This window comes from Alexandromys fortis, unplaced genomic scaffold (assembly GCF_014885135.2).
Source record: "Alexandromys fortis isolate MF-2015 unplaced genomic scaffold, M_Fortis_MF-2015_v1.1 scaffold_274, whole genome shotgun sequence".
Classification (NCBI taxonomy): domain Eukaryota; kingdom Metazoa; phylum Chordata; class Mammalia; order Rodentia; family Cricetidae; genus Alexandromys; species Alexandromys fortis.
In genome coordinates, this window is record NW_026068142.1 from 107,737 (window position 1) to 129,817 (window position 22,081).

General features: G+C 43.9%; 1 protein-coding gene across 1 annotated transcript in view; it reads left to right on the forward strand.

Annotated features, from left to right (window-relative positions):
• CUNH4orf17 (chromosome unknown C4orf17 homolog) overlaps positions 1 to 22,081 on the forward strand; it is a 74,454-nt gene that overhangs the window by 42,255 nt on the left and 10,118 nt on the right. Inside the window, exons 2-4 of the mRNA XM_050126850.1 lie at positions 16,402 to 16,617; positions 17,659 to 17,862; positions 20,078 to 20,142. Of these exons, the coding sequence (XP_049982807.1) occupies positions 16,485 to 16,617; positions 17,659 to 17,862; positions 20,078 to 20,142 (402 nt within the window). The 5' untranslated portion in view covers positions 16,402 to 16,484. The remainder of the gene's footprint in view (positions 1 to 16,401; positions 16,618 to 17,658; positions 17,863 to 20,077; positions 20,143 to 22,081) is intronic.

Below are 22,081 nucleotides of genomic sequence, written 5' to 3' on the forward strand. Positions count from 1 at the left end.
TCTGATGGAGCAGATTCCTCATCCAAAAGAAAAGCGACAGAAAAGTGACTGATGATCCTACCCAGGGGACAGCCCAGCAGTTGCCACAGGCCTGAATCTGGAAGGAGATTCTGTCCAGGCAGTGACTCTTGCTTGCTGGGCACCTGTGCAGAGGGATTCCACTTTGCCACACCCAGTATCTTAGAGAGCAGTGGCCGGGTGCCATCTTGAGGGTTAAGCTTAAGAAGTAAGCTTAAGATGGTATCTCAGAGTCTTTGATTTGCATTTCCCTGATGGCTAATAATGTTGAGCAATTCGTTAAAATGTCCTTCGGCCATTTCAGTTTCTTCTGTTGAGAATTTTCTGTTTAGATCTGTACCCTATTTTTTAATTGGATTATTTGGTATTTTAATGCCTAGTTTGAGTTCTTTGTATATTTGTATAGAGCAATAGGTATGGATCTATTTGCATTATTCTATATATAAGAGCATCCAGTTATGCCAGCACCATTTGCTGAAGATGTCAGAATGACTAAGGTCAAGAACACTAATCACAGCCTACGTTGGAAAGACCATAGTGTAAGGGGAACACTCCCCCACTGATGGGGGGAATGCAAACTGCTTCAGACACTTTGGGAATCAGTATGGCAGTTTCTCAGAAAACTGGGAATCAATTTACCTCAAAACCAACTATACCAATCTTGGGCATATAGCCAAACGATGCTAAATCATACCAAAACGACACTTGCTCAGCTACGTTCATAGCAGCATAGTAGTCGGAACCTGGAAACAACCTAGATGCTCCTCAACTGAAGAATGGATAAAGAATATGTGGTAGCTTATACAAAATGGAGTTTTACTCAGTGGTAATAATAATAATAATAATAATAATAATAATAACATCATGAAATTTTCAGGCAAATGGATGGAACTAGAAGAAAATCATCCTGAGTGAGATAGCCCAAGACCCAAAAAGACAAACACAGTATGTAATCACTCATAAGTGAATAATAGCTGCAAAGTAAAGGATACTCATACTACAATCCACAGTCCCGGAGAAGCTAGATAACAATGATAACTCAAAGAGAGACACAAGAATTTTTCTTGGAAGAAGAAAATAGATGAGATCTCCTAGGTAAACAGGGGGTGGAGTGGGATGGGGACAGGGGAGGGGAATTAGGAACATGAGGGATCCAGATGGTTGAATTGGGGGAAGGGTGCAGAGGGAGAGCAATGGACAAGATATCTTGATAGAGGGGGCCATTATGAGGATTAGGGAGAAACCTGGTGCCTGGGAGACTCCAGGAATCCACAAGGATGACCCCAGCTAAGATTCCTAGCAATAGTGGAGAGGGAGCCTGAACTGACCTTCTCCTGTGGTCAGTTTGGTGACTACCCTAATTGTCATCAGAAAGCCTTCATTCAGTAACTGATGGAAGCAGATACAGAGATTCACAGCCAAGCACTGGGCCAAGATCCGAAAACTCTGTTGAAGAGAGGGTGGAAGGATTGTATGAGCCCTCTACACGTGGGTGACAGTTGTGTAGCTTGGTCTTTTTGTGGGGCAAAAGATCCTAGCAGTGGGATCAGGACCTGTCCCCTGTCCCTGGCACTTGAGCTGACTTGTGGGAACCTGTTCCCCATGCTTGGATGCCGTGCCTAACCTTGATGCAGAGAGAGTGGAGCTTGGTCCTGCCTCAACTTGATATGCCATGTTTTGTTGACTCCCATGGGAGGCCTCACCCTTTCAGCTTGGAGGAGCAGCAGATGGGGGCATAGGTGGGAGGAGGGGGAAGAGAAGGTGAGAAGAAGAGATAGGGGAAGCTGTGGTTGGTATGTAAAATAAATGAAAACAAATTAATTAAAAAAAAAGTTTAGAGCTGAGAATGTGCACAAGAAAAAATCTTGAATGATTAAGCTAATGACTCACCTCAAGCATTAGAGAGCAAGCACAAGTCAAACCCCGAGGAAGCAGACAAATCAGTGAAATAGAAACTAAAGCGACAATAGAAACAATGGATTAAATAAAACTTTGAATCTTTGAAAAGACAAAGACCAAATAGCCCTTAGCCAAACTCGCTAAATGAAAAAGACCAATTTAATGAAATGATAAGAGAGACATTATAACAGACATGAGAGGGTCTTGGAAAGATACTTGGAAAGCCTAAATTCAAAGAGCTGGAAAGTCTAGAAGAAATTAATAAGTTCAGAGACATATCTGACCTGTACAATTTACACTGAGTAGATATGAACAATTTAAACAGATCTGTAATGAGCAAAAAATATTGAAATAATAACCTTCCTCAATAAGAAAACAGTTAGGGCAGGAGGATTCCTTGTTGAATTCCACCACCCTTGGAAAAAAAGAGCTGACAGAAGTCCTTCTCAAACAATTCCATAAAATCAAAAACCACACACCAAACCCATCCTATGAAGGCTGCTATCCTGATACCGATACCAGATAAGGATGTAATAACAACAAAAACAATATGGATCAATTTCCCTGATGGAGGCAGATGCAAAGATCTTTAATAAAATGACTGCAGACTGAATTTAAGAATACATTAAAAATATCATACAGCATGAACAAGCTGGTGTCACTGAGGGATGAAAGGAAGGCTCAACATATGCAGATCAGTAAGCAGAGCACAGTGTATAAGTAGGTTCAGAGCAGATCATTTTCATAGATGGCGTTTGGTCCCATCCCAGAGTTAATGAGGGTCTGTCATGAAAAGGGCTTATCTTGAAGGACCTATGTAATCCAGGCTGCTATAAGAGTAAAGGTTTGGGACTCAGGGTTCTTGGTTCGGGGCCTGGCGTCTCACTTCTGTGACCTCATGTAGTACATGTGTGAGTGGGAGAGACAGCAGCTACGATGCCCACACGTCCTGAGGATTCGGTGTGGGGACATCCAGTTCCTGGCGCTGTTTCACCCATAGCCAGGAGCAAATGCCAGTGGTTAACCTGATTCTAGTCACAGCGATTATTATTCTGATTTAGTGCTCAGATTTTTAAATATTTGAGATATAATTACTTCAGAGAAAATGTGCTTACATTGCTTAGCTGCAAGATTCTAGAATCCTCCAAGATCCTCCAGGATTTTCCAGAAGTTTGGGCACTAAGACCCCTCTGAACAGAGAATTGCTATTGAGAATCAGAATTCCTCACACGAATTGATCACCCATCCAGATTGTCCAGCAGCAGGAAGGTTCCAGAATGCAGAACTGTCCGTGCCCTGACCAGCAGAGCCCCAGGCACATGGAAACCAGTTGATCACCACTGTTTTCAAGCAGCCTTGCCTGGAGGATGAGGCAAGTGTTAGCATGGGGTCACTGGCTCTTTTGTAGGACACTGTTCCTTTTCTTTCCATTAACTCATCCAAGACTCTGGTCTCCGATGTCCCACAGGGACAGCAGGAATAGAGAAGGGCCTTTGAAGTCAGAAGAACTAACTAACATCCACTCCAGTGGTGGCCAGTATGGGGACACACTATGTACTTAGGAAACACAAAGAGAAGCAAATGCTTCATCTGGGGCTTCTTGAGAGGTGTCGGTGAGACAGACGTGTAGCGGCACATGAAATGAAAAGAGCCTTATTTCTAGGATTCTGAGAGGGGGAAGCCATTGCAGGAACATGGAAATGGAAACCAATGTCCTGTTGAGTCCGTCTTCATAGCAGAAAGAGCTGTGGCACTGTAGTTACCGAAGGGCACAGGACAGCCTAGTCACCCAGAATCACAGTGAACACTGCCAGATTCTGATCCACCTTATCAAACACCAAACCTAGAGGGTGGGGTTTTCTTCTACACTTTGTTTCTCACATTTTCTCAGTCCGATGAGGGAAACACAAGCTGTAAGCAACCAGTTGCAAGCCGAAACTCATCCTCCCCTACCCTCTTCAGCTGTGGCAGATGAGGCACTCCAGGGGCGGGGCTTTGGAAGCATCCCATCCCTGCTCTGATGTGGGAGGCTTATCCTCTGCTAGGTGTTGCGTGCCAGCTCTCAGGGCTGCTGTGGAGATTACGCTTGGCAGGTCCAACATCTTTGCTTTTACATGCACGCCCCACTCAAGAAAAGAATTTCAATGAGGATTTTTCTTTCAAAGCAAGAAAGGGGTGTCACATCTGCTTTGAATAAACACCTCATTTATGAGCTAATTGTTGTTTGATGAGAACTGCAATCTGAGGAGATCAAGAATTGAGGAGAAAAATAAATCAAAGTTGTTTTTTGTTTTTTAAATATACATGCACCCATACATGGGGGTGGGCATAGGTGGTGGTAAATGTTTCTATGCGTCTGGCTAAAGCATGTTAAATAGCTTCTAGTTACCTAGATCTACTCATTATTTCGGAGACTGAGCCTAGAAGCTTATCCTTGCAGAGAGAAACGGGGTCAATTAATACACCTGAAAAACAAAGAAAGCAGCCCACAAAGAACCCAAAGGCAGGAGATACAGCCCAGGAAAACAGACATTGGTAGCCCTGGTGAGGCAAGTTCATGATGTTTTCAATGCTCCCTCGGGGCTGTCTCAATAAAATTCTGAGTAGGAGCCCAGCGTGTTGACAGAGCATGTGTAGAAGTCTTCACTGTAGAGGTTCAGTTTCTATGCAGAGTCCCTTCCTGCAGTACCTAGGGCCACAATTATATGGTGAACAGGGGTGGCAGCAGTCTACACCCCTCATTAAAGCGCCCACTTCTGTTTTAACCTGTTTTACGTAGACGAGTCTTTGCTTTAGAAGAGGTTCCTTTGACTTCTAGAAGAAAAGGGAAGTACTTCATTTGCTTTCGGAATCATGGACACAGAAAGGTGTGTGAATCTTTGAGATGGGCTTTCTCTTGAAATAGAGAAGAAATTTTCAATCGTCAACTCAGATTTTTTAAGTAATTGTCATTCTTGCAAGTAAACAGCTCAGAGCAAAGTCCTGCACTTTGGGGTGTCAGGGTGTTCTGTGTTGCTGTGGGTTGGTGGAAGAAAGAGGTCACTCCAAGATGAAATTTGAAGGCTTGTGTGGTAGCAGAAAAACCCAGCCTCTGACAAATTGAACCCCGAACAATTGTACAAAGGCAAATTTATTGATTGATTTGCAAAGTTGTTTTGCGGGTAAAGTATTTCCTCACCAAGGTCCCAAATCTAATCTATGTGTCTCTCTACAGGAAAGCTTCATGTGCCAACATGACTTTAGCCCTTTATTGTGTATTGTTTGCTATATACAATAATCCAAGAGCCTTGTGTAAGTCCCCATCTCTGGCCTCCATCTTTGGAGGCCCCACCCCTGTGCCTGCCAAACCTTGACCACTCCCCCAGTCTATTTAAACTGCTCCCCTGGAAGTGCCTTCGTGGGCACCCCCTCATGGTTGCATTTGCAGCTTCCCAGTTCCCTTCAGGGCCACCCGAGAGCACAGCAATCCCTTTAAACCTGGATATTCTTTAATTTGACTTGTTGTGCTTTGGCTTGATTGGGATTTTTGCCTCGGTAGAGGGCTCACGTTAGGAAATATTCCTAACAACTTAGAGGCTTCTTGTAACCAAAGTCATGCGAAGGCTGCAACGCCCTTTCAGAAAAACAATTATACAGTCATGGAAAACAATGACTGTTTCCCACAAAGATTCTTTACCGTTTTCCACAGTTCTTCACAGTGTACTTCTAGAAAACAACTACTCAATCTAACTTCTGCCCTACATACAGCGACTCTGCTAAACTCCTTCAGCACTGGGGGAGGGAGCACTGACGTCACTATTATCTGTACACGGATTGATTACTGAAAATGATGAAGGGAGCAAGGACAGCTCTCGTGTAGACTCACGCCTACAGAGGTCATTGTGACTTTCACCAGCGCTGCCATATCTGGCTGTTTGGGGATGCCCGTGACGCCTGAAATATCCCAGAAGATAAAGCAGAAGGTCCCTGAGGGTCCAACTCGTTAAAAATAATCATATCTAATATATGCTGACATATGAGACCGTTTGCAAGGACTGTGAATATGGAGACAGAGAGAAAGAGAAGCACAGATTTCCCCATACTTTATAAAATGCGCAAACCCCACAACACTATCGAACCGTTTGTTTTATCTCATCCAAGCTCCATTGCTCTCTGGACCTTCTAAGAGCAAGAACTCTGCTGTCACCATGAGTCAGCTCTTTCTGCTCTTGCTGGTCTACCCAGCGGCTTCACGTGTTTTGCCCGGCTTTGTGATTTCTCATGGAATCAATTGGAAAATTTTCCCATATTTCGCCTTTAACTGAAAGAAGGTTATGTGAGAGCTGGTTTTGTGTGTTCTGACTGCTGTCCTGGCCTTTCTAGTGTGCACCGCCAAGAGCAACCACGGTTGCAAGCAATACTACTCCAGTCTGAGAGTGTTGTAACCACCGACTAAGGTTCATGCGAGCTCTCTGCCAAAAAGCTGGGAGACAGAAATGAAGAAAAGAGAAATGAATTTGCTGAAACTGGCTCAGAGAAAAATAGAAAAGACTTGTTTGTATCCCAACATCCCTCTTTGAAGGGGTTAGATGGGCTAAGGGCCTTTGTAGGACACCTCAGGTTACGACGAAAGGGTGGGAAGAGAACTCCACTTTGGGGGGGGCTCTTTCTCTTCAGGGCACATGCGTGTACACACACACGTGGAGGCTGTCTTCCATGATCACTCTCCAGCTACATGTTGAGATGAGGCCACTTGTCAAACCCCATGGAGCTCATGTTTGGGCTACCTGTGAGCTGGCTCCAGGGCTCTCCCGTCTCTACCTTCCGCACTCTGGGCACCACCCTGCCCTCTAAGTGTTGATGCGGGTGCTGATAATACAAACTCCCATATTCAAGTCAAATTTGTAAGGCAAATGATTTACTGCTGAAACCATCTCCCCCAGGCCCTGATGGGTGGAGAGGGCCCGATCCACCTTAACCTTCAATAAAATCCTAAGTAGTCAAAGACTCCGAGTAACCACATCTTTCCAGTCTATCTTCATTTCGCTCAGCAAGCTATATTATCCATTTGCTGAAATTTTATTTTACCAAAGAGCTCGTACCCCTTTTTCTGATGTCAACTTTGTGTTTAGGAGAGTCCTCTGACTTAAGTAGTCACCTTACCAAAGGATGGAGGTGACCTCCAAGCTTGCTGTGAATGGCACACAGTTTTCACTGAGAGTGGGACCTGCTATTACCTAATGAGAGAGAGAGAGAGAGAGAGAGAGAGAGAGAGAGAGAGAGAGAGAGAGAGAGAGCTGGAGGCAAGTTGGGACCTGAAGTGTAATCCTATTCGAGAGGCCTAGTTGAGGACAAGTCCGCGGTCTGTTCTGGATTATTTCAAAATAGAAAACCTTCAAGTTCAGGCATAAACACGGTTCAACTATGCCCAAGCGGTGTTAAATCTGTTCTTGTCATTAGAAGTGTGCCTGGCATGGTGCTGCTCACCTACCTCCTAGAGAGGCAAAGGCAGAAGGGCCTGAAGATTGAGGCTAGCCTGTTTTATCATGATTCCGGACTAGCAAGGGCTACACACGGAATGAATGGAAGAATGAATGAACAAGACAAAACTGTACTGTAACCTCTGATGAGGTTAGGTTTGGTGGTGGTGGCTTCATTTTCACAGTTGAGACCTAGTCTTGGAAATATTAATTTTGGCATTCATCTGTGGTGATTTCGGGGACATTGCAATACTTTCTAGGAAAATGGCATAAGAGATTTTATATCAGGGAAATTCTTGAAAGCCAGAGTTAGGCCCAAATTTCTGCAGTGTGTGAAGAGGAGAGATGACTTTCTTACATCTGAAGTGATGTGTTTGGAAATAACCCCAGTCAAGCAGAAAATTTTTCCTTATGACTTCGTGAATTTTCCTTTGACCAACTGTATGTAACCCTTACTGGCTCATTAAACCTTTATCTAATTTAATCTGAAACCCCGACAAGCCAAGTAATATTATTTATTTTGAAGATGGAGACTGAAATGCAACTTCATACATAATCTCGAAAAGCAATGATGAGCTACCTCAAGGACCTGGGACATGAGTGGATTGTTGAAATGTTTAAAAAATATCTAAGCAAAATGGGGGGATTAAAAAATAAAATAAAATGGAAAGACCGGAGGAAGGAGCTGTGGACAGAGAAGTGTTCTGAACCCTAAGACAAATTCCATCTATCAGTGAACAAAGCCCCAGATGAAAGCCTGGAGGCTCCACATACAAGGAACATGAGTGTGAAGCCGGTGTCGTCCTGCTCACCCGTGTGCGTTCTCTCACAGTTGCTCAGTGAAGAGTCCTGCACAACTAGGTACAGCGAGGCTGACAGGGTTACAAGCACGGGCAAACAGGGCCTTTCTCCACCGTTGTTGTTCCTCCTCCTCCTCCTCCTCCTGCTCCTGCTCCTCCTCCTCCTCCTCCTCCTCCTCCTCCTGCTCCTGCTCCTCCTCCTCCTCCTGAGAGCTGCTGCGCCTTCAAAGGACCAACCATCCTCTTGCCCTCATTTCTGTCATCATCTGGGACCCTGCCGAAAGGTGCCGCAAAAGGAATCTAGGTTCACATGAAATCAAACCAGGGTTTGCATTTCGGATTCACCGGATGTGAGACCAGGAAAATGATTTCTTGCTCTCTACATTGATTTTTTTTTTCCATCTGCAAATGGAGAAGATTCCTCTTATATCCAGAGAATACTCAGTAGCGCTACAGAGTGCAGTCTCGGGACTCTGTTCCACTTTTAAACATACTGTAATTTTTGATGTAGTACCCGATTTCTGCGAGCCTCGTTTTCTTCATCTATGAAAAGAAGGTAATAGCACGTCATTCATAGCGTTGTGAGAAGAACTGAAGAGACAGAACCTAGGGGCCACTCGGCAGAGGTGACGACTGATCAACAGGTGTTAGCTTTATTACGGCTGGCGACTGAGGAAACTTCCCAGCAGGCGGCTGCTACCGTTACTGAGCATCACCTGGTGCACTGAGTGATTTCCGTTCATGTGACTCTTCTTGAACTGTTCACTTTAAATGTGTTTACAAGTGACGCAAAGTTAACTTGTCCTTCTCTCTAAATAGACAAAGCTGCAGCATTCAGAAGTAAAGGTTGAGAGTGTGGGCTAAATTAAACAAACAAACAAAATCCAAAACAAAACAAAGCAAAACCAAAGGTTGAATGCTATCTCATGACTGTCTCCTGGTTTAGTTTGGTTTGGTTTTGAGAACTCGCTAGAAAGAAAGGGGGTGTACTGAGAATAAAGTCAATCTTCAAGTTCATATCCAGCTGATTGCCAGACTGTGATACTGGTAGAAAATATTTTGTATGTACGATTTAAGACATTATGTAAGACATTAAGGTGGAGTCGCGTTTGATCAAGGTTGGACCTAAATTCAACAATTGGTGTCTTTTGTAAGCATGCTGCGTGAGAACATGCAGGTGCAGCGGCAGATTAGGTGCTGCACCCACGTGCACCCAGTGAAGGAGAAAGTCAGAACAGGACAAAGGAGAATCTGCCCTGAAGAGAGAAAGAGGGAGAACCTCAAAAATCCACAAGGGTATTTCTGGGGTACTTCACGAAGGCAGAGGTGAGAGGGCAATGCTTGAACAAGAACTAAGCCAAGCATCGTGGACCCTTAGTGCAGAAGACACACTAATGTGTCCGTGTGTGGGTACCAAAGAGTCCAAATAAAGCCCTCAGAATTTACTTTCCAGGACACAGCATGCGAGCAGGTGTCTGGCATCCTATAATGTCAGGAGTGGGTGGCCAAGGCCATACATAGGTGCCGTGACGTACAGTCACACCGAATCATTAGAGACTTGGCTGTCCAAGTTCTTCACGAGGTATCCATGACAGATTTAGGGACTGGACACCCCAGGTAACACTCACAAAGCCTTTTAAGCATGTGGCCAAACACTGTTTATCACATTATAGTCTAAAGACAACCCGGTTTAAGTGGCAGTCTTAAGTGAGAGTGTATCAGCCAGCGTTAAGTCTAACGCCTTGTTTGTTTGAAGACAGGATCTCTAACCTTGTATTTTCAATCTTCCAGCCTCTCCATCCCAAGCGTTGGCACTAAAGATGCTCTCTGCTGCACCGGCCTTGAATCCTTACAGTTTTAACCAGGGAATAGCCTACAGTGCAAACTATTCCTTTGTTCATTTTTTATGACATCTTTCGTTTGTTTAAATTTGCCTAGGATGCCCTACCAAGATCTCAAGTTAGCATTTCCTGAGAAAATTTTCTTACCAAATTCAAACAGCTGTATTCAGCAGACAGCAAATCAAACATGCAGTGGGAAGTGTGAAGCCTCTCTGGCAGGGGTTTACTTCCTTGGGCAGCTAGTGGGAAAGTGTGAAGCCTCCCCCTGCAGCTGGCAGGAGGCAAAGGGCAGAGAAGCCACTCACTGGCTCATTGTAGGAATCACCTCATTAACATTTTCAGACCATGGTTAGGCATGGGGAAATGGAAACCCAGAGATAAAGGCAGGGGTGAGAGGGAGCTGCTAACTCCATATGCTTTAATGAACCACGTGATGCTTTCAGTCAGGTTAAGCCTGGGAAGTTAGTCCTGGGTGAGTCCTGGGAAGTTAGTACTAGGTTAGGCCTGGGTTAGGTCTGGGAAGTTAGTCCTAAGATGTCTGGCACACGGTCTAACAGGTGTGAGTTGGATTCTGGCTGACCATAGCAAGTGAGTGATTTCTCTCTAAGCTTCTGTGAAAGAGATTCCCTGAGGGACCTAGTGGGGAAAAGATGAGGTTGTGAAAGGTGCTCAGGAGGACACATGTTGGCACAGAGTGACATCTGGTACATCAGCCTATAATCCCTAAGCACACAGTTCAGACCGGCTCCAGTAAATCCTTTACGACAGGCAGAAAGCTGTTTTCCTTCCAGGAACAGGATATTTGAAATGAGAATGGTTATTTTAATCCCATGAGGCAGAGCTTGCAGAGGCTGGTGACTAGAGCCTCGGCCTAACCTAGGATGAACCTAGTACTAACTTCCCAGGCCTAACCTATCCAACGGTCTATCTATCTATCTATCTATCTATCTATTATCTATCTATCTATCTATCTATCTATCTATCTATCCATCCATCCATCCATCCATCCATCCATCCATCTGTCCATCTCTCTATCCATCTATCCACCCATTCATCCATCCATCTATCTATCTATCTATCTATCTATCTATCTATCTATCTATCTATCTATCTATCTATCCACCCATCCATCTGTCCATCTCTCTATCCATCGATCCACCCATTCATCCATCTATCTATCCAACCATCCATCTATCTATCCAACCATCCATCTATCTATCTATCCATCCATCCACTCATTCAGTAAACATGGAACTATCACAGAGAGGGAATTCCACCCATATATCCTATTTTTAAAAAAAGTCCCTAAGTGACCCCTTGTTATACCCAGGTCTGAGTCTGAGAATCACCCTTCCCAGCGTTCTCATTCAGGAGTAACCACATGAGTCAATGGTCAGCTCAGATTTCTCTAGCACTTCTGGGTCTGAAAGGCGTTTTCATGGGACCAATTGTTCACTCTGCTGATCCTGAACCGCTGCAAGTGAACATTTGCAGCTCAATCTCAATGAAGAGGGAGCCAAAGAGCGCGGAGGAACATTCCAAGAAAAGGCCATCCACGCAAACGTCTGTGCACGAGTATCCACCATCAACTCTGGTGACCCAGCGGCTTAATGCAAGGCCTGTACATAACCCCTCGTTGACACCTTTGTCTCTGAGAGGTGCATTATTTATGGAACTGAATGGCCACAGCAAGATCCACCTCGGAAAGTACCCTTTTCTCTGCCCTAGTTTTAGACAGTGGTGTCTGTCATACTACAGTCCTTGGCGCCATCTAGCGGTACATTTGACAGTTACAGCCACGAAGCTAAGATGGGCAACAGCTTTGAAAGCCGCTGCTGTTTTTAATAAGCAGGGAATGGCAGGGCCCCTTTCCTTCCTTTTCTCTGGTCACACATCTCCTCCCTGCGCGCATGTGACTTCTGTGTGTGCACAAGTGGAGGGAGGGGGAGCATGTACACACGGAGGGGTGCTCACATGCGTTGAGGCCAGAGGTCAATGTTGGCTATCTTCCTCAATCGCTCTCCACTTTTTAAGTCAATTATAAAGGTTGCTAGACACAGAAAAGAAAAAAAAGAAATCAAATGAAAAGATTCCCCTGAGTTAGCCCTTCCTAAATTTCCTGCAAAATTGGAGACAGGGAAGAATCCCCTAAGTCAGCCCTTCCTAAATTTCCTGCAAAATTGGAGACAGGGAAGAATCACTCTACTTTTGATCTATACCATTTTTGTCCATAAATGACTATGCATGAGTGTAGATGTTGGAGCTGAGGTGGCGTTTTGGGGCTTTCAACTATATCCGGAGCGTCATGTTGGATTTAGAAGGGACTGCAGCAATTTACAGTTCTAGTAATAGTAGATGTGAGTCCCGGGATCGACATACACTTCTGAATTCTTGGTGTTCTCAGATGGTTTCAGGCTGCCCGTTGCTAGTCACCGATGAAGACCTGTGTGTTACGCATCTCCGTGACTTTGCTTCTGTAAAACCCCTATTCACAACTTTTATCTGTTTTCCTGTTGTAACGGGGTGCCAGATTTTAGTGGGCCCCAGACCTTAGCACAGCTGACTCCATGATGAAAGCAGGGCTCAGGCTGGAAAACTCAGCCCATAGGCGGCACCATTTGCCAGAACTAAAACAAAGACCTAACCCATCAAAGCCCACAGTTCCGGGAAAGTCTCTAAACGTACTAACCTTGCTTTCTGGCTTCTGTAGTTCTGCTTCTGGCTAACTGTTCTTGTTAACTAAAGTATGTCAACTCAGTTTGTTTGTTTTTGTCTTGTTGTGGTGGTTTGGTTTGGGTTTTGTCCTTAAAAGCTCACCCCAAGAAAGGCTCTGGGCAACACTGGACTCCCAAACGCCCAGTGGAACTGCCGGCTTACTAGCAAAGAGCTTCTCTTGGCTTAAGCCTGTGCTCAATTAGTCTTCTCTGGAGAATGCCCCACGACTGAGTTGTTTATGTGGCATGCATAAACGTACTTAATGTATTTTCTGCATCATTTTCCTGTTGCTAAAAATATATAAATTATATAAATTATATAAAATATATAAATATTTTATATAAAATATATTAAAAAAAAACTAACTGGAAAAGAGGTGTATTCAGCTCACGGTTCTGGAGGCTGACTTGCAACAGTCTGTTGTCAACTCTATGAAGACCTTCTCATGGCGGATGTCATTAAAAGGATGGTGGGCAGGTGGGAGGATGAAGCCGGTGGGAGGGGTGAGAGGGAGCGAGCAAACTGCCAGTTAGTAAACGGCAAAGGGAGGGAAGCCCAGCTCCTGAAGAACACGGGACATCAGACAGAGCTGCACTTCTTGCCTTTCATTGCTCACCACTGATAAACTGATTAGCATTCTGGGAATTCTACCTGTTTGCGCTGTCTGGTTTTTGAGATAGGTAATCCAGGCTGGCTTTGAACTCACAGCAATCCCTGTGAGTCTCCCAAATGCTGGGACTGGAGGCATGGGTCACCATGCCCAGTTTCTCCATCTGATTTTCTCTCCTTAATTATTTTAAATTGTGCACTCAAAGCAATATATTTCACTATAGGGTTTTTATACAAACCTCGTTTTTGTGTGTGTGTGTGTTCCACTGTCCCCTTCCCACCATCTCCTCCTCCCATTTCTGACCCCTTTCCTTCCTCAGCTACTTCTCTTCCTCCTCATTCCCTCCTCTTTTCCTCCCCATCCCTTAAGACATCCTCTTCCCTCAGAATATCACCAGGATTCTTTATTCCAATGATGGGGAGGCTTTCCCAGCCTCCCTGCTGCTGTGTCATGTAGCGTATGTCCATTAAACAGAACCGTGAGAAGCTGTCGTCTCTTTCCCCCTTCTCTTTCTCTTTTCTTAGGTCCACAGCACCTCTACCAGACGTCCAAATCCGGAAGAGACGTTCTGGGCTATGCTAATGAAGCTGTGGTAACTAGAGGCCCGGGAGCAAGGGCGCAAGGTTCTGGAACTCCGATTTTCCCAGAATGTTATTCGGTTGCTAAGCTGTGTGTTATCACATAACAACCAGGCAGGTGCCTGGCGCTTTGGAGTAAGAGCAGAAGAAACTTGGGGGGCACAGCTGGGCTTTTTTGAAGGTATTAGTCAGCTGTTTCCGCTAGTAAAATCTCCTTAGCTTAAGTCCTGAGATTTAAGTAAGTAACAAATATTCAGTCTAGTCCTGCTATGAGGCTGGAGGGGCATCAACAGACCTGAGTTACCTGCTTTGAAAACTTTTTTTTTTGTATTCATCATTAGAATAATTGGCTGACATTTTAGGTGTGCTTCAGTTAAAAACCTTCAAATATAGTTTTTAAGGCAAACAAAAACTAAGTAAGTCATTTTGAGGAAAAGGATGTCATCTTTTAAAGTTAGTCACTTATCTTTAAGGAGCTCGTACTAATGGCACTGCCCTGGTCATAGACTAGAGACATTTATTCTGTGGGAAAATGAACGGCAGTTACTGAGTTCATACCATGTAGCAAGTGTGTGCACACAGTGGGAAAACAAAGATGAGAAATCAGGTTAGAGCAAGGCGTGTCTGATGACATGCCTTATGTTCTTATGTTTACAAATTATCTCATTTCAGTAGAAATTATTTAAAAGGAGGTTAAGTTCCAGAACATTCTCTGTTGCTGGTGCTAACTTGATTGATCTGACTTAGGGCCCACGGGTGCCGCTTTGGCAAGCCTCACTGAGGTTCAGTTGGCAGTTTTATAGTTATTTTGCTTTCCCATGATGTGAGATGTGTGCTCCTGTGGTGGGAACACGTCTTCCATGTGACCATCTGGCATTTAAATCATGGTGGGGATACTGAAGAGATGGCCCAGTGGTTAAGAGCACTGGCTGCTCTTCCAGAGGTCCTGAGTTCAATTCCTAGCAACCACATGGTGGCTCACAACCATCTGTAATGAGATCTGGTGCCCTCTTCTGGCATTTGGGTATACATGGAGGCAGAATGTTGTATAATAAATAAATAAATCTTTAAAAAAATAAAAATAAATAAATCATGGTGGGGAAAGCAGACATTCTATTGAAAGGAGCAGGGAGGAGGGGACATTACAAACAAAAAACAGGGAGGGGGAGGGGCTCTGAGAATGATTTCAAGAAGCAAAAGAGAAAGTGGCAGAGGCTGGGTGACCATGAGAACCACTATAAGAGAGGAGTTAGGACGCCTTTGGGAGAAAGTGTGTACCCGGAGAAATTAATCCAGCAAGGGAAGGCGCCATGGGGCAGCCGTGGTGTGTGTTCCGGGACAGGGAGTGGGAGTGTGGTGTTCCTGCCCGAGTAACAGCTGCACAAGATGGCTAAGCGCCATCTCGATTCTGGCCAGAAAAAAATGGGAACAGAAATGCTTCTTTGCCGTGCCTGTTCTAATGTGATGAATAAGGTTTACTCAGCATAGAAAATATACTATAGCTATCAAAAATGTTTTTATTATATTTCAAGAGCAGCATGTCATTTAAAGTTGCATTGGTGTGTTAATTTATTTATTTATTTATTTATTTTATGCATGTGGGTGTTTTCCTTGTGTTTATGTCTGTGTGCCATGTGCATGCAGTGCCTGAAGGGTCCAGAAGGGGGCATCAGAACTCCAGGGACAGGAGTTATAGGTGCTTCTGAGCCACCATGTGGGTGCTGGGAATTAAATCCTGGTCCTCTGTAAAAGGTGCTGGTTGCTTTTAACCTCTGAGCCCTCTCTCCAGCTCCAAGAATAGTATGTCATTTTCAGAAGGTTTAAATAATTCTTTAACATATTCTGGGTCCAGATTTTCCCCCTTATCTGGTTGTGTGTTAATCAAGAACCATACATTTTAAAGCGCTAGACCTGTGGTACGGAACTGGTGTTAATTAATGATCAAAAGAACATTTAATATACTGGGTGTTGCAGGCAATTTAGTAAATGTTATGCAGCTTGCTAGCTGGATATAGAGTGTCATTTCCTCATCTTTACTTTCCAGGTGGCCATTATCTGTTTGGAGGATGGTATACATTTGAAAATTTAGGTTTTTTAAAAGTACAATATGAAAGCTCCTTATATAAAGCTAATTTAATGTATAGCACTTTTGTAGATATAGCATTTTAAAAGCCTAATTTAAATTTCCTTCATTAAAAGAAACAACAACCATGTAAATATTTGCTCATAAAACAACAATGATCTTAAACACAATTAAAAAAGTAAAATATAGATCATTTTCACAAGTACTTTGATTTTTTTCCTTATGTTTTATTCAGGCCTGGAAAGTTTATAAAAGTTTGATTTGTCAGCAGAACAGACCCCCCCCCATTGTTCCTCTTCATTTGTTTGTTGTTTTAATACAAAAATGGAAACATATTTGATAGACAAGTGAATGTCTAGAATGTCTTCTCAGGGTGATTATCGCTCTGTGATTTCAAGGTTTTGGCCCATCTGTAAGTGAAGACAATCAAGTTAGATCGCAAGAACTCTGCTGCACCTGTGGAGAGGGAAACCAACAGGCCATGAACCCGGTCCTCAAATCCCCAGCGTCTTCTCAGCACTCGGAGGGCAAGGGCAGCCATGTGACGGCAAGAAATGAAAGCTGCTTCCTAGTCAGGCACACGCCTCATCCCAGACGAGTTTGCCACATCAAAGGTGATGGGACTTCAGCTACTCAAATATTTTTAGCCCCTGTACACAACCTGTAATATTTACTTAAAGTATTTGGTCACTGGTAAGAGCAGGGGCTGAGATACAAGAAGTCAGGTCCTAGTGCCTGTAGACATTTGTGGGTACCTTCTCTGCCAGACATTAGCCCGTAGATTGCGTGTGTTGGGACGGGGCTACTGAGAGCCTGGGAAGTCATTTAGGGAGCTTAGGGTGTATTGTAAGGTGGGCTGCTTGGTCCTTCCGGCCACTCGGCAGCTCAGACCCAAAATAACCACACAGAAACTATATTAATTAAATCACTGCTTGGCCCATTAGCTCTAGCTTCTTATTGGCTAACTCTTACCTAACTCTCGGATGGTTGGAATCTGAATTCTTCCCTTTTATTTCTGTCTGGTACAAGATTACCAGGTGTGCACATTTGTGTGTGAATATGGAAAAGTGCGAAGCAATAATAAGAAGGAAACAGGGTAGGAATGGAGACGTCTGTTCCCCTGTGAGGTCCTCCGACATACACAACACATAAACCATGCTTTCTTTTGAAAATCCTAATTAAAAGAGAAACTAGGAGTTTCAATACATACATTTGTGTGAGTTCGCCTATGTTTAATTTGCTATGTAATTCCTTACTGTGTACCTGAGCCAATCACCCTTCTAGTGTTTGAGACACAATGATACCATCTGATAGTGTCTTAAAGAATTCTCGCTTCTATCTAGGAAGTTACTGTTAGTAAAGTGTGAAGTGTTTAAACAAATAAAAGCCTCATGTTTGGTTGTGTTATCCAGCCATTCGTTCAACCAGCAAAGCTCACCAGCTTTCCGCCAGGCACTGGAGTAGGTACTAGCAAGAGGCAGTAAACAAAGGGGCAAGACGCCCATCCACGAGGCTCACATTCTAGTGCAGCTCTGCCAAGTAGCTGCACACAGATTTAATAAGGCTAGTGGTAAGTGCTTTAGGAGCGAACTGTGGGGTGTGGTCCAGACAGGCTTGTCGGCAAACGAATAAATGGTTAATCCTTATTCCTCCAGGTTTGAACAACATCCCAATCTGCACTGTGAATGATGATGAGGTCCCACTTAGAATGCTGTGGAGCCCTGGCCAGCTTAGCCACTTAGAGAGGAACGAGATGCCTTTAGCCAAATCCGGTAACCCTCCCAGCACCGCAATCCTGGAGAGTCCTGCAGGAGGGCTGGCACCAGTCCGAAACAAAGGGCTTGCAAGACCTCAGTCTGGTGAGTCTGTGTTCCAATTTAAAAAAAAAAAAATGGAATATGTTCTTAGGCCTCTTGCAAATAATTGTGAAAAAAAAAAAAAAAGTCCGGTTGCTTAGATAGCTGCAGTGACTGATAAAGATAGGTTATTTACTACACAGACAATTTACATTCCATTAACCACAATTCAGTAAGACATGACTAGCAAGTACTATTATTATTAGAAAGGTATGTGTGATAACTGATTTCAAATGTCAACTCCTGACTGGATTTAAAACAGCATGGAGACACCTGGAGGTCTGTTGAGGAAACTGTTTCTGGAGAATGTGGGTGGGCAGGGAGTGTGGGTGTCATCACCTCTCATGCTAGAGGTCCCAGACTGAACAAAAAGAGGGAAAGAAGAAGGAAGCCAGCTGAGCACAGACAGCCAACCTCTCTGCCTCCTGATTTCCACTCGGCCCTCCAGTGCCAAGCCTTCTCTACAAAGACGAACTGTAGACCCTCAAACCATGAGCCAGAATGAATCTGCCCCCCCTAATGCGCTTCTGTTGGATATTTGTGGTGATAAAAATTACTAACAAACTTGCTAAGAGATGTCAGCCGTGAGTGGCTAGCCAACACTGGTAGGAAACACAAAAGGGGGGTCCAGCAAACACAATGGGGACGGGAATGTGTGTCCGTCTTTCCCATAGGACTGTCACCTCCATAAGTTCATGCCCTGATGGCATTGGCTTCTGTGCTCGTGACCCTCTTATTTTTCCCTCCAGTCCACACCGCATGCAATGTCTGGTCTTTAGTAGTTGATTAAATAAATAGGTGCTTACTGTCTTCCAAGATCCCACTTAGATTGGCCCATCAAACTGTCTCCAGCATGCAATGGCTTTTCTAGATCAATACATCAAAAGCTTCCACATTCTTCCAACAAAACTCTGTTTAAGCTTTTGTTTTCACTGATTTCCAGACCTCAAGACTAATGTTTACACCCCAGTTCCCCCTTGCTCAGTTCCCTATACCACTCTTTATTTTTCTTAGTTTCTGTTCCCAGCAAGGGAACACTAACTGAGCGTGGTCACCAGTCATGACACTGGGTTCATTACCTGAACATGGTCACCAGCCATAACGCTGTGTTCATTATCTGAAGGTAACAATCTTTCTTCAGACAGAACTGGTGAATTTAGCTACTACAGGGATTGTGCACAGCCATGGCTTTGGTAGAGGAGCAAAGCTTCAAGAGGACACGCACACTAAGTAGAGAGGAAGCCAAGTGAAGCTGTGGTTGATGTCAAGCTGAAGCATGATTAGTAAAAACTCAGAGACAGATCCTGGGGTTCAGCCTGAAGACCAAAAAAGCCAAACAGCCAGCCACTGACTCTTACCTCGACTTCAGTCTGAAAATGGTGATCCTGCCTCCAGGAATCTCAAAATGAGATTGAGACTGAGAGCTGTCTCCTGTTTTATAATCCTCTCTAGGGTTGAGATTAAAGGCAAGCGCCATTAGGATTAAAGGCATGCACAACCCAGTTTCTATGGCAACTAGTGTAGCTACTGGGATTAAAAGTGTGTGTTACCACTGCCTGGTCTGTAAGGTTGTTTTACTCTCTGATTTTCAGGCGAGCTTTACTTATTAAAACACAAATGAAATGCCACTGCATCAAGCCAAGAGGGATTTAAGGCTGAGAAACAAATAAAATAAAAAAATACAATTCCAACCCAGTGCATATCTTCTGTGTTTAGGGCAAACAAAACACACAAACTGTCTATTAAACAGAAGTGACAGACACATGGATAAGAAACATACCGTAAGAGTCTACTTTTATAATATAATTAATTGCATTAATTAAACTGGTTATCCAGGGCGCTGAAAGAGACCCGTAGTCTTACTCACTTGAGAAGCTGAGTCAGGGGTATCACAGATCAGCCTGGGTAGTGGTGTGAGCCTGAGACTGGAGAGGGGAAAGAAATGGAGGGAGGAAGGCAGGCAGGCAGGCAGGCTAGACTGCAATATGTCTTCATCTTATCATACTGGGAATAGAGCCAGAGTTTTCTCAAAACATAAATGCACTTATATAATGTTATTATAGTACAGTTTTCCATCACAAGTTTCCTCCTATATACACAGAGGCCCGAGATGACCTTAATTTAGCTTCGGATAGACTAGTTTATTTCAGCAACTAATACTTAAAGCATGTATTGAAATTCCTTTGATATTTAAATATATTTCCCTAATTTCTTTCAGAGCCATGTAAAATTACCAATGAATGCTTCAAAACCGCCATCGACAATCCCTTAGTGATTAAGAAGGTAAAGAAATGGTGTCTGCAACTAGCTGACCGACTTCTAATCAATGCTGCCTACAGCTGACTACTTCTAGTGACTTCTCTGCTTTACAATCCTTCTGAGAACTCTCTTTCACAATATTTCTACAGCTTAATTAACGTATGATTAGGGCTATGATATAGGATGTTTATATCCCAAAGGCACAATTAGATGGATTTTGACAAGGACATCTACATCCCTTGGCAAACTAGAACGGAGTCAGGAGTAAGCACACGTCTACCAGCTCCAAGGGTTTCCTCTGGAGCCCCGCCCTACCAAAGACAAATGACAATGGGCTTCAAGTCACTAAAGCGGCACAGACTTTTAAATTTTATGTAAATGAGGCCACATTCAAGTTCCTTTCAAAATCTGGTTTCACTCAGCAAGATTACAGGGTTTCTCTGTGGCTTTGGAGCCTGTCCTGGAACTAGCTCTGTAGACCAGGCTGGTCTCGAACTCACAGAGATCCGCCTGCCTCTGCCTCCCGAGTGCTGGGATTAAAGGCGTGCACCACCATCAAGATTATTCTAAGATCCATTCCTTTGCTAGGTTGATTCTTCTGAATGCCAAGTGACTCAGGGCTTTCTTGTTTCACAGCCGTGAACCCAGGCTCATGTTGAAGGGCATCTGTGCCATGTCCACATTTGCACAAAGCTAAAATGAACACACAAGCCTTCGTGTACGTCTGAGCATCCTTCCTGGTCAGTCCCCACAAGTACAATAGCTGACTCTTAACTGTGGTTAGTGTCAACATTTTAAAGGAATGGTCAAGTTGCTTTCTTCTTTCCATGTCCTTAGTACCTGGCAGAGTTTCCTTTCTCTACTTCCTCCTGGAAAGTAAATGATTGGTTTTCGTTCTTAGCTAATAGAAGTGAAGTGTACTTGTGTTTTGTCATGCTAGCGTGAAGGAGGCTGAATCCTGACTGCTGCCTTCAAACACACACAAATAAAAATTAGGAAAAAAAAAAGAAAAAACAAACAAACAAACAAGACACACAAGGTTGATCCGGGTGTAGTAGCGTTTTCCTTGCATGGTTTAGTTTTGACTTTTTCTCATAACTGATGAAGACGACCAGTTCCATCTTCTTCTTCTTCTTTTTTTTTTTGATTATCAATTCTTTTATTTATTTATTTATTTATTAAAGATTTCTGTCTCTTCCCCACCGCCGCCTCCCCTTTCTCTCCCCCTCCCCCAATCAAGTCCCCCTCCCTCGTCAGCCCAAAGAGCAATCAGGGTTCCCTGCCCTGTGGGAAGTCCAAGGACCACCCACCTCCATCCAGGTCTAGTAAGGTGAGCATCCACGAAACTGCCTAGGCTCCCACGAAACCAATAGGTACAGTAGGATCAAAAACCCATTGGCATTGTTCTTGAGGTCTCAGTAGTCCTCATTGTCCACTATGTTCAGCGAGACCGGTTTTAACCCGGGCTTTTTCAGACCCAGGCCAGCTGGCCTTGGTGAGTTCCCGATAGAACATCCCCATTGTCTCAGTGTATGGGTGCACCCCTCGCGGTCCTGAGTTCCTTGCTTGTGCTCTCTCCTTCTGCTTCTGATTTGGACCTTGAGATTTCAGTCCGGTGCTCCATTGTGGGTCTCTGTCTCCTTTCATCGCCTGATGAAGGTTAATATTCAGGAGGAAGCCTATATGATCTTCTTTGGGTTCTCCTTCTTATTTAGCTTCTCTAAGAACCCAAATTATAGGCTCAATGTCCTTTATTTATGGCTAGAAACCAAATATGAGTGAGTACATCCCATGTTCCTCTTTTTGGGTCTGGCTTACCTCACTCAGGATAGTGTTTTCTATTTCCATCCATTTGCCTGCAAACTTCAAGAAGTCCTTGTTTTTTACTGCTGAGTAGTACTCTAATATGTATATATTCCATACTTTCTTCATCCATTCTTCAATTGAAGGGAATCTAGGTTGT